The following is a 12,671-nucleotide window of genomic DNA, read 5'->3' on the forward strand; positions in this document are numbered from 1 at the left end:
AAAAAAAAAAAAAAAAAAATTGGCAAAGCACTTGAATAGATCTTTTCCCAAAGACAACATAAAAACAGCTAACAGGTATATGAAAAGGTGCTCAACATCACTATTCATCAGAGGAATATTAGTCAAAACTACATTAAGTTATCAATTCACACCTGTTAGGATGGGTATTACCAAAAAGAAAAGAGATGACAAGTGTTGGTGAGAGTACAGAGGAAAGGAAACCCCTATACTCTGTTGGTGGGAATGCAGAATGGTCAGCCATTGTATGAAACTGTGCAGAGATTCCTAAATAAATTAAAAATAGAACTACCATATGACTCAGCAATCCTTCTTATGGATATGTATCTAAAGGAAATTAAACTACCACCACATAAAAATATCTACACTCCCATGTTCATTGCAACATTACTCACGATAGCCAAGATTTGTAAACAACCAAAGTGTCTGCAAATGAACAAATGGATAAAGAAAATGTGGTGTGTCTGTGTACACACACACACTCACACAGAGAAATATTATTCAGCTTTTTAAAAAAGGGAGAGTCTGCCATTTGTCACAACATAGATGAATCTGAAGGACATTATACTAAGTGAAATATGCCAGACACAAAAAGAAAAGTACTGCATGATCTCATTTATATGGTTAAAAAAAAAAAACACACACACACACACAGTCAAATACACAGAGAGAGAGAATAAAATAGCAGCTACGAGGGGCAGGAAGGGAGAAAATGAGAAGATGTAGGTTAAAGGATACAAAGCCACAGATACATAGGATCAATAAGTCTAAATAGCTAATAGATAACATGAGGGCTATACTTAATATTGTGCTGCATTTGGGATTTTTGCTAAAAGAGAAGACTTCAGGCATACTAAAAGTACCTAAAATGAGCACCTATGTGAGATGACAGACAGGTTAATTTGCTAGACTATACCAACCTCTTCACTATCTACCTATCTATCTATCTCAAGGCACCATACTGAACACCTTAAATACATACAATAAAATTTAAATAAAAAGAAATAGATAAGAATCCAGCTCATTTCTGCAGACCTCATTAAGCTGACATTAACAAGACCTGCAGAAAAGTAAAACAATGCTACTCTTCTTTCTAAATTTTTTTGTTCTAGAAGAATTATTACTCATAAATATATGCTATTATGTTAACATGTAATTGAATTTTTTAATAAATCAATATTTTTTAAATTTGTGTTTTAAATTTCTAATATAGTAGATACTTACAACCCACATTTTAAAAGCTATTTAGGGTCCTTAATTTTTATGAGCTTAAAGGGGTCGGTCCTGAGACCAAACAAAGTTGAGAACTGAAGATACAGGAAATTACTAAACAAATAAAAAACGAAGAACATATGATAGCGCAAACCAGTTTCTGGGGTGTTTTCTTTTTTAGGTTTGGGGGGTATGTGTACAGGTTTGTTACAGGGGTATATCATATGATGCTGAGGTTTAAGCTTCTATTGATCCCGTCACCCAAATAGTGAACACAGTACCCGACGGGTAGTTTTTCAACACTTGCCCCCTTCTCTCCCTCTCTCCTTTTGGAGTCCCCAGTGTTCTCACCTTTCTGTCTATATGTACCCAATGTATAGCTCCCATTTATAAGTGAGAACATGCAGTATGTGGTTTTCTGTTCCTGTGTTAATTCACTTAGGATAATGGCCCCAGCAACACCCATATTGCTGCAAAGGACATCTCTCTCTTTTTTATGGTTGCATAGTATTCCAGGGTAGACATGTACCACATTTTCTTTATCCAATCCACCATGTATGGGTTGAGTTGATTCCACATCTTTGCTAAGGTGAATAGTACTGCAATAAGCATACAAGTATGCGTGTCTTTTTGTTAGAACAATTTATTTTCTTTTGGGTAAATGCCTAGTAATAGGACTGCTGAGTTGAATGGTAGCTCTAAGTTCTCCAAGAAATCTGCAAACTGCTTTCCACAGCGGCTGAACAAAGTTACATTCCCACCAATAGTGCATAAGTGGTTCCTTTTTTCTGCAGCTTCACAAACATCTGTTTTTCAGTTTTTTAATAACAGCCATTCTGACTAGTGTGAGATGGTATCTTATTGTGATTTTGATAGAGCACACAAGTTTTAAGATGGAACAGACAAAGGCAAATGACTTCTTGAATTGTAGATTTAATTTGAACTTGTTATCAAAAGAGAAAAAAAGGTTCTAGAAGTTTAAGTTATTTTAATCAGGCTTTTAAAAGCAAACCATAAGAAGATATAATTAAGAAGTACTTCAATTTTATGAGACTATTTATTTCAAGAATCTTATTGTTGGGTACCTAAAGATGAAGAGAGCCAGGAACAAGACTATAAAGCACTTTTAAGGGATACATGTACTTCCTCTTAAACCTCTTCATTATAAATGATGTGGAAGAGAATAAGGAGAAAAACTATTTAAAATGTAATTATTTCTATTATTCTAACTGCTAAGATACAGAATAAGGTACTGAGTAAAAACAAACTAGATATATGAGTTGCAAGACTATTTTGTTATTTAAATCACTGGTAATATTACCATCTTGCGGCAAAATCTAGTATTGCAATTTTGAATGACAGACTCTTAGAAGTGCTCACCATGCTTTTTTTTTTTTTAAGATAGAGTCTCACTCTGTCACCCAGGCTGGAGTGCAGTGGCGCGATCTCAGCTCACTGCAACCTCTGCCTCCCTGGTTCAAGTGATTCTCCTGCCTCAGCCTCCCAAGTAGGTGGGATTACAGGCATGAGCCACCACGCCTGGCTAATTTTTGTGTTTTTCTTTTTCAGTAGAGACAGGATTTCGCCATGTTGGCCAGGTTGGTCTAGAACTCCTGACCTCAGGTGATCCATCCACCTCGGCCTCTTTTGATAAAAGACAGTCAAGTATTTTTCTCTTCCATATCTACCACACCCTCATGCCAACCATAAGTTAAAAAAAATATTTAGCATTCTGTAATAAATAAAACTGATTAAGAAAACAAAAGTCCAAAGTAATGTTATTTAAACAGAGAAGGGGATGTCACAATGAAATAGTAGTTAAAAATTAAAGCATAGCCAAAAACCCAACTGATGAAAAATGTTTCAATGTGTCAACAATTAAAACTGCCAAGACTAATTCTTACAGAGCAAAAGTATACTTTATAAACGCAGTATTCAATAAAACTTGTATTTGGTAGTTCAACATTCATTGTTAATTTATTCATTTTTATATGTTAGAATTGCTGCCACATGTAAATTCTCCCACTTTGTAATAGAAGAAGTACAAGCATCCTTACAATGTTCTCTTCACCTTGGCCCATGTAATGTACATGTGAATTTTTCCAAGCATGCAAAGAACTATCTACCTATTATTGATAATCTAATCCAAAATCTACCCTCACTTCTTGCAGACTACTCTGTTGAATTTCAGCTAAACCCAGTAAAACTTGTTTGTATGTGAGTATACATTTATGTATACACACGAGTAACATAAAGATTATAAGAATCAGAGGATAAAGAAAGGAATCAAGCATACAAAGATAGAAAACTCTAAGTTTTATCTTTTATTAGCTAGTCCCTTCCAGTTTAAATTGATAAGCATAACGTGCACAAACACTTCCCTTAAAAGCAGAAGTCTAGATTTGCTAAGTCCAAGAATAAAGATAAATGCACATGATCAATTTCTAGCCATCATTTTATATATCCAAAACAGTGAGGTAGCCTGAATAATCTCCATATTCTGAACTCTCCATTCTGCTCCCAATACATCAGATCTATAACACAAAAAAAATAAACAAATAAGAGAAAGAGAACACACAAACTTGTGAGCTCTCACCTTTCCCTCTGCCACTTGTAATCCTTGACTAGACACAATCAAACTGTCTGAAATTACCAATGGGTGTTCCCAACAGCCAACAAACTGTGTGACTTTCCTCTAAAGAAAGGCTTTATCATCTTTGTAAAATTTAATATTTAAAATAAAAACTAGTTTGAATAACCCAAGTTTTTAACCAATAATTACATGCGGCAATGATTTATACTGTGTTCATTTAATAGAAATGATTTAGGTGTCCGAGCCTTCTCACCCTAAGAACATTACCCTGTCGAACTGAAAAACAACCCCAAATGAGAATTTATTCTGAAGATACTAACAGTGCTCATTTACTAACGGTATCCAACCTGTTGCCGATTGCAATGTTTGGTGCAAGCTGTGTGGCAACTGAAGAGTGAACAGAGGTGATTGGATGCTATTTCTGAAGAAGTCTTCTGTTGCTTTAGACTGCAAAACCTTGGTTTCCCAGAGCTGCAGAGGAAAAAAAAAAGTTTGCTGTAAAAATGTATATACATATATAATGATACTTCTTTTTTTTCAGTTTCTTAAAAACTAACTTGTCATCCTGATGGCACAATGAATGGGTAAGTACTAAACTATAATTTGAGAGATCAGAACTGTATCAGTTTTGTATGCCAAAAAAACAACAAAAGACAGGAAGAAAAAGTTTTATCGGCTACAAACCTGCTTCAAGTCTTTTAAAACTTGTTCCTCTATACCTTCTTCAGCAAATAGATTCCGAACTCCTTCAATTACATCTTCAATTACAGATCTGTAGAGTTTAGGCTACATAAAAGCAATTATCAAAGTTTTATTTTATTTTATTTATTTATTTATTTATTTATTGAGACGAAGTCATGCTCTGTCGCCTAGGCTAGAGTGCAGTGGCACGATCTCAGTTCACTGCAACTTCCACTCCCGGGTTCAAGCAATTCTCCTGCCTCAGCCTCCTGAGTAGGTGCGATTACAGATGCACGACCATTCCTGGCTAATTTTTGTATTTTTAGAGAGATAGGGTTTCACCATGTTGGTCAGGCTGGTCTCGAACTACTGACCTCATCATCCACCCGCCTTAGCCTTCCCAAGTGCTGGGATTACAGGCATGAGCCACCGCACCCAGCCTGTTATAAGTTTTGACTTCTCAAGTTTGAATATATTTAGCCTTAAAAGATATGCAGTGTATACCTTCTAGTCTTGTAAAGTTACCGTAAAAACTTTTACTAAGTACATTCATATTCCCAATATAGTCTTAGCTTTCCATAAACTGTGTTAGCTTCAGACCCATAGTTTCAGCCTATCTACAAGACTGAATTACAGGACTACAATAACATATGAGCTAATAATCTCAAAGATGTATCGTTATTGTCATGTTACTTGCCTTTTGTGTCAATATTTAACCTCCCCAACTCCTTTTAAAAGAGAAATTAATGTAAGTCAGCTGGAAATAGGTCTTCTGTTTTCAATTTACCTTTTTATCAAAGTGGCCAAAGGAGAATTTTTTAGGGTTCACTATATTATTTCCACAAATATAAATAAACTCCAAGCCAGAAGACTGGGGTAAGCACTTAAAATAGAGCAATCAAAGCCCATCTCACTTCCAAAATACACAAAGTCCAAAAAATATATATTCTAGACCACTGTCAAATACAACTGCTCCAAAATGGATTTCCTACTAGAACCTAAGAAGGGCACGAACGACCTTACCCATCCAGTGTGCATACTGAAGAGACCAAATAACATTCTGAAATACCTCCTAGTCAAACATGCCATGACAACAAAGTTAAGCAGATTTCTTCCCAGATTAAACACTAGTTATAGCAAAACAAAAGAGGGTCTGTGAAAAAACTCAGCCCTTCATATCTATATAAACTATGCCCCCAGGCCAAAACGGCAATGCTATGTGCTGACAATACTGACCTAGTGGAAGGTCCACGGGCAAGAAACAGCAAGCAGAAATTTAGCTGAGTTGCTCTTATTTCAAATTGCTTAATGAGGCCAAAATGAAAATGAAAATTGTGGCACTCTAGGATTGCCTTTTCATACTATCCACTAAATAAACACTCTTAAATACTCCTGTTCATGCCAAGAGTAGCTATGCGGGTTTTTTGTTGTTGTTTTTTCATTTGTTTGTTTGTTTTGAGATGGAGTCTTGCTCTGTCACCCAGGCTGGAGTGCAGTGGCACAATCTGGGCTCACTGCAACATCTGCCTCCTGGGTTCAAGTGATTCTCCCGTCTCAGCATCCAGAGTAGCTGGGACTACAGGCGTGCACTACCTCATCTGGCTAATTTTTTGTATTTTTAGTAGAGATGGGGTGTCACCATGTTGGCCAGGCTGGTCTCAAACTTCTAGGCTGAAGTGATCTGCCCACCTCGACCTTCCAAAGTGCTGGGATTACAGGTCTAAGCCACCATGCCCAGCCCCCAAGAGTATTTAGTATTTGAAGCTATGCTTTAAACTAATCCTTCTAAAGACCCAGGGTAAGCCCATATGAATAGGCCAATCAGTAACATTTAAATAATGTTATTCACAAGCACATGCATTAAGACTAAATGCCCCTAAATTAGTTGCATCTTCTAAAACAGTTTATCCTGATAAAGGCATACTAAATTGATACTTCAGTGGTAGTCCCAGCTAGTGTGATCAAGCTTAACACTGAAGGAAAAAAACTCATAGGGCTAAAAACATCTTAACACAGCAGTAGTCAAAAAGTACCCATTAGAACACAATTTTTCAAAAATCAAAACAGGTATTGAACATATTTTCTCTTCTAGGACCACAGACTTTGTATTGCTTTCCCTGTTATCTTTATTAAAACTATGTCTAGTCCATCTTAACTCCTCTGTTTAAAACAAACACTACTTCATAGAATTCACAATCAGGTAAATTGGCATACCTAGTAAGCTTATATTCAGGCAGAGTATAGGTATTTTATGTATCTTAAAACACACTATCATAAAACAGATATAATTAAAGTAGCATGTCTCTAAATTAAACAGAGCTTTTATACTGCATATATGATAACCGGAACCCATAAAATTACACAGATCTGGACAAGTATATTGCCTTTCACGAAATGTGAAGTCTGTTGAGATGAATTGGTAATAAAGATGAATCCTTCATTTTTGTTCTTTGATTCAGGTTTTTAAGACTGATGGTCTCCTAAGTGCCACTGAGACTAGAAATTCTCACTGTGCAAATTAAGTGTCCGTTAGGCATAGGAGGGTAATGTAGGTTGTACACTTAAGCATCAAGTTGTTAAAGGACAAAGAAATGGGCGGGTAGGGAAAGATACTAAAAACGTGGGGAGGTAACATGAGAATCACATTGTTATTTCAAGCAGTAAATAATACAGCTTGGAATTAACAATGTCCACAGTAAAATGAACACAACCGAACTTGGGGGTTTTCTAACATCTAGGAAACCAGGAGGGTTGAGGGGAGTTCCACCTCTAAACACCCCAACTAGATAGCCTCAGTTTTGGTGAAAAGAGAAAAAGGACACTTGTTTCAGCGGAGCTGGCCCAAATTCCTGCTGAACTACTGGCCCTCATCGGCTTCCTCCAACACAGAGGTGAGGAAGAGCCCCAGCCTCTAAAGAAGAGGGGTTATGACAATCTGCCAAGTGTCAGGGGGAAACAAAAGGGTGTGCAGGGTTCCGCTGCTGTGAACCAGGACTTCCAGGGCGGTCCCTCTACACAGAGCCTGAAGTCCTCCTTACCACCGGGTTGAAGCAAGCCATGACAGCACCTCCAGCACCTGGCCCTTTGCGCCTGCGCGGCACTCAGTGCACACGGAGGGAAACACTGGGCACGTTTTCAACGATGTAAGTCCGGTGCGCAACCGCGGAGAACGCCGGGGGTGTGGCTGGGCAGAAGAGAACGTTAATAGATGGAGCCGGCTTAACTGGAGGCGGGGCCAGGGCGGAGAGGCGTTCCTCCTGTGTGGGAAAAGAGACCCGCTAAAACGGATGGTTAGGTTGGGTCTAGCCGATTTTGGGCCGTTCACAGGTTGTTTCCTCAATCTGCGAAAGATGAAGAAAATCGAGGAGGGGCAATGCAGGGGTAGATCTCAGTCTAACTTCAACTTTGAAGAAGATGGGGAAAGCAAAGAGGGGAGACTAGTGGTATCTGTCCTCTGCATTTACCAATTTTCATTCTTCCCCCTACATCCCACTCACAGCTGAACTCCATTTTTTGTTGTATAAAAATATAACAAGAGCCAAATTTTTCTAAGACTTGTCGGCGTGGTACAGAGGCATCAGCAGCATCTGGGAACTTGTTAAATATGCAAATGATGGGTCCCACCCCAGCCCTCCTGAATCAGACTGGAGGATGGAGCCTAGCATTCTGTAAATTTAACATGCTCTCCAGGTGATTCCGATGGGCGCTGTAATGAGACCCACTGACATAAGACATAAGGGTCTCAATTTTGGGTGCACATTAAAATCACCCAGAGAGCTGAAAAAAAAAAAATTTAGTGCCTGAATCCCACTCGGCAGAATCTGATTCTAATATGCAGCCAAGGTGGAAAACCACTGCTAAAATAAAGTCAGCAGCTAATACCTTCCTGTCTCCTCTTTCCTCCTTAGGCAGAAATCACCAGCTGTCTACCTACAATAATTCTCCCTCCTGAAGGGCAGAGCATCTTGGGGAGTACCTTACCTAGCTAAGCTGAGGAAAGATGTAAGCACAGATAACGTGGAGGATTCGAAAAGGGAAGAAGTCACCATCTGTTGCCACAACTCCGCCTTTTTTTGTTGTTGTTGTTGGCAGGGTCTCACACTGTTGCCCAGGCTGCAGTACAGAGGCATGCACACAGCTCGCCGCAGCCTCTTCTTCCTGGGCTCAAGCAACCCACCCACTTCAGCCTCCCAAGGAGCTGAGGCTACAGGTGTGTGTGCCACCACGCCCAGCTATTTTGTGTGGGTGTGTGTGTGTGTATTTTGTAGAGACAGGGTTTCACCATGTTGCCCAGGCTGGTCTCAGACTCTTGGTCTAAAGTGATCCACCAGCCCCAGCCTCCCAAAGTGCTGGAATTATAGGCATGACTCACCGCACTTGGCCACAACACTTCTAAAGAGCCCTTCTAGCCTGCAAATAGGTCTTGACCTAACCAGATGGATAAGTTATTTGATGATTAAAAACACTATTAGATTTAAAATTGGCTGTTTATGTATTTATTTGTGCAAGTAAGTGCAGTAGAGCTGTTTATCCCCTACCACTCTGTATGTGATTTGCCTGGGTCAGGTACCTTATGGTTTGTGAGTTTCAAGTAGCTGATTTATATGACAATCTTTAGAAAAGTTTCCTACATTGAAAACTATTAGAAATTTCTTTTACAAAAAGCCAAGAAGTATATATGGTAATTTTTAATGGTTATATCTCTCTACCTGGCAATTTACTACCAGGAGTGTTCAAAGTGACTTATCTTTCACCCAAAGTAGGAAACCTAAAAGCAGTCATTGATTCCTACTGATATTATAAAATCCAATTAAATTATTCAAGCTGGGAAATAAGAAAGCTAAAAGGGTCTCTTGTTTTCCATCTTTTTCATAGCAAGGTTTTAAAGCTTTATTTCTATATGCTTAGGGTTGGTAATCACCTAACTTTCTGTGACAGCATACTGTTTTACTTTATTATGCATTCTACCCTTCTCAGAACTATCCTGTAGACCATGTATATTTTTCAAATTATTCTTGGATCTTGGTACCCATAAAAAGTGTAACTAAAAGTTGAATTGTTATTTCTTAGTCCACTCAGTATACTCAAGTTATGGAAAGGCTATGTAATGTTAGCAGAGAAATGTCAGCAAATTTCCATTTGCCCCTTGCAGTCTGTCTGAATGGTCACTAGTCATTTCTTCCCAGTAACAGGCAATGACTACTAGAGGAGGTATGCTTTAACACAAGTTCTAGGTGAATCCAAGTTGCAAATCTGCCACATGGACCTGTAGTAGCCAGTTTTCAAGATGGCCCCCAGTGATCCTGCATCCTGGTATTGACCACTTGATGTTGTCCCCTCCTACCTTGTACCATGGTTTGTCTGGTTTACCAGCAAAATAAAGAAGTAGTAGTAGCATATCACTTTTGAGATAAGGTTATTCATAGCTGTGGATTCTTTCTTGGGCTCACTCTCTCATTTTGGAGGAAGCCAGCTGTCATGTCATGAGGATACTCACATAGCTTATGGAGGGGTCTTTGTGGCAAGGAACTGAGACTCCAACTCACAGTCAGCAAGTATGAGAAACCTGCAAACAGTCACATAAGTAAGCTTGGAAATAGATCCTTCCCCAGTTGAACTATCAGATGATTGAAGCCCTGATAAGCTTGACTACATATCTTTGAGTTATCTTGAACGAAATCTACCCTCTAAGCATCTCCTAGATTCCTAATCCTCAGAAACTGTATGAGATCATGAATATTTGTAATTTTATTTGCAGTTACATTTTGGGTAATTTGTTACACAGTGTGAAATAACTAAACCAGTGCCCATTCTCTGATTGGACTGTCCCTCATTGTAATCTCAAGTGTCTTGAATGCCCTCACCAGTCACAAGAGCATTTGAAAAGTATGTAAAAGAATCTTTTAACACTTATGTTTGATAGCTTATCAGATTATCATGAAACATGCAGAATATTAGAGTCATAATGGTTACATTTCTTTTGTCAGTTTTTTAAACTCAGAGAGGAAGTATGTTGCATACACAAACCACTTTAGAGAGAGAAACAGGGTCTAGGTCTGTCACCCAGGCTGGAGTGCAGTGGTATGGTCATAGTTCACTGCAGCCTCGAACTCCTGGCCTCAAGCAATCCTCACACCTCAGCCTCCCAAAGTGCTGGGCATGAGTTGCTGCATCCAGCCCACAAGGTACTTTTGACACTAAAAGTGAAATTTCAAGATCCTACAGCCTCAATGAGGCAATTTTACAGTGACTATTTTTGGTTAGTAAATAAAGAATAAAAAAGAAATGCCGAAACTTAGTCCTTTTTTAAGTACTTATTCCTTTGAAATTACACCTCTGCCAAAGCATAAAGCTCCTCCTTAACTGGCCAACACAATTTGGAGCATCAGATTTTCATTTTTCTCCTACTTTGTTTAGAGACTGTAATATATAATATATATTTATTACTGATAATACCAGTTTTTGCAACATTTAAGTAAATCTTAATAATCAGATTAATTTTCCTTCCCGTATGTTCTCATTACTTTTGCCTGGAGGTGTTAGTGATACTCTTCTGAAAGTAAAGAAATAATTTCACTTTGCTTATTGTGAGCAAAAGCCGTATTTATGAAGTCCTTTTGTTGGATAAAAATCTAAAGAAAGGTTGGGAGTGGTGGCTCACCCCTGTAATCCCAGCACTTTGGGAGGCCGAGATGGGCAGATCACCTGAGGTCAGAAGTTCAAGACCAACTTAGCCAACACAGTGAAACCGCCTCTACTAAAAATACAAAAATTAGCCGGGGTGGTGGTGCACACCTGTAATCCCAGCTACTCGGGAGGCTGAGGCAGGAGAATGGCGTGAACCTGGGAGGCAGAGGTGCAGTGAGCCAAGATAATGCCACTGCACTCTAGTCTGAGTGACAAAGTGAGACTCGGTGTCATAAAAGAAAAAAAGTAAAGAAAAATATTTTAGAGACAGCCCATTATTTTTTACATATTAAACTTTACAGTCATTTACAAAGTATTTCAATAATTGTATAGACTGTAAATAATTATTTATTAGTGATTAAAATGCAAGTTAGTATTTGAGCGTATGACTTAAGGCAACAAATATTCATAATTAACTTCTGAACATTTTGCAACCAGTGCATTAAACCCAGCAGTATTGTGTTTCTCTGACTTTGTTTCATCCTTTACATCTTACAGGAAATGAAAATCCAGATAATCTCTGCCTCACCCTGTAACTTTGAAATGGTTACAGTGTTAGCAGTTCTGATTTATTTTATACTCTGCACTTTTGTAACATTTTCCATTTTCTAATACAGCTCCAAAATCAACTTGCTTTATTTGAACATCAGATTCTATTCCACCATGAAGAATTCCTCCTCCCACTCCAACAAGATTTCAGCTAAAGTGACCTGTATGACACAATGCAATGGAACACTGTTAATGAGTATATGACTGCCTCCTTCAAAGTATTTTAATATTCGAGAGATGTATATATTGTGCACATATTACTAATTATAATTAACCCATGAAAACTATGTAGGATGACTTCAAACACAGTTTTCCTCGTCACTACTTTTTCAACATTCTCATCAAGGTCTTGATAAGGATTCAGTAATTTCCTAGCTAACAAATGGTTATACTTTCATTTCTTTAATCATAGTGCGTATAATCATACATGAACATAAAGTATTAGCAAGAATAATGTTTATTGTCTCCAGTTAATTCTCCAACCTAGATAAGGTGGAGATAAAGACAAATCATCTGAACCTAAGGCTATGACCTGCAGAAAACCAACCAGCTTTCTTCCCTCAAGAACCGTGCTTTTCTTCTTTCCTAGTTTATCTCATTTTATAAGAGGTAAGTGGCAGCATCTTGACTGTTCTATTGTCTTAGATGCTTCAAATATTGGAAGAGGCAGGGACAACATAAAATAAACACGCTTCCTCCTTTTCATCCTGCTACGAACAGCTGAAATGTTATATATCTAAACATAAGAAGACTCTGAAAAGTGGGGAGAATATGGCAGATCAATTATAGACCTCGCAATCCCAAGAGCCACATAGCAGTGAGTTCTCCGATTTTCTTTTTGCCTCCCGTATCCTAGATTGGGTGCTGGGGAAGCTGGCAACCCAGAAATACCAATGGTCACAGAGAGGAAACATAAAAAAGCTTGCTTTCT

The 12,671-nt window shown here is 38.3% G+C and overlaps 1 protein-coding gene across 2 annotated transcripts in view; it reads right to left on the reverse strand.

Annotated features, from left to right (window-relative positions):
* The window catches only part of GTF2A1L (general transcription factor IIA, 1-like), a 68,444-nt gene extending 60,786 nt beyond the window's left edge, over positions 1-7,658 (reverse strand). Inside the window, exons 1-3 of one of the 2 annotated variants that reach the window (XM_011935848.1) lie at positions 7,543-7,658; positions 4,508-4,609; positions 4,171-4,294 (exon numbers count right to left, since the gene is read on the reverse strand). In XM_011935848.1, the coding sequence (XP_011791238.1) occupies positions 4,171-4,294; positions 4,508-4,609; positions 7,543-7,563 (247 nt within the window). In that variant the 5' untranslated portion in view covers positions 7,564-7,658. The remainder of the gene's footprint in view (positions 1-4,170; positions 4,295-4,507; positions 4,610-7,542) is intronic. The other variant, XM_011935849.1, reaches the window with a different exon arrangement.
* Positions 7,659-12,671: the final 5,013 nt, after the last annotated feature.

The sequence above is a fragment of the Colobus angolensis genome, unplaced genomic scaffold (genome assembly GCF_000951035.1).
Source record: "Colobus angolensis palliatus isolate OR3802 unplaced genomic scaffold, Cang.pa_1.0 Scaffold15, whole genome shotgun sequence".
NCBI lineage: Eukaryota > Metazoa > Chordata > Mammalia > Primates > Cercopithecidae > Colobus > Colobus angolensis.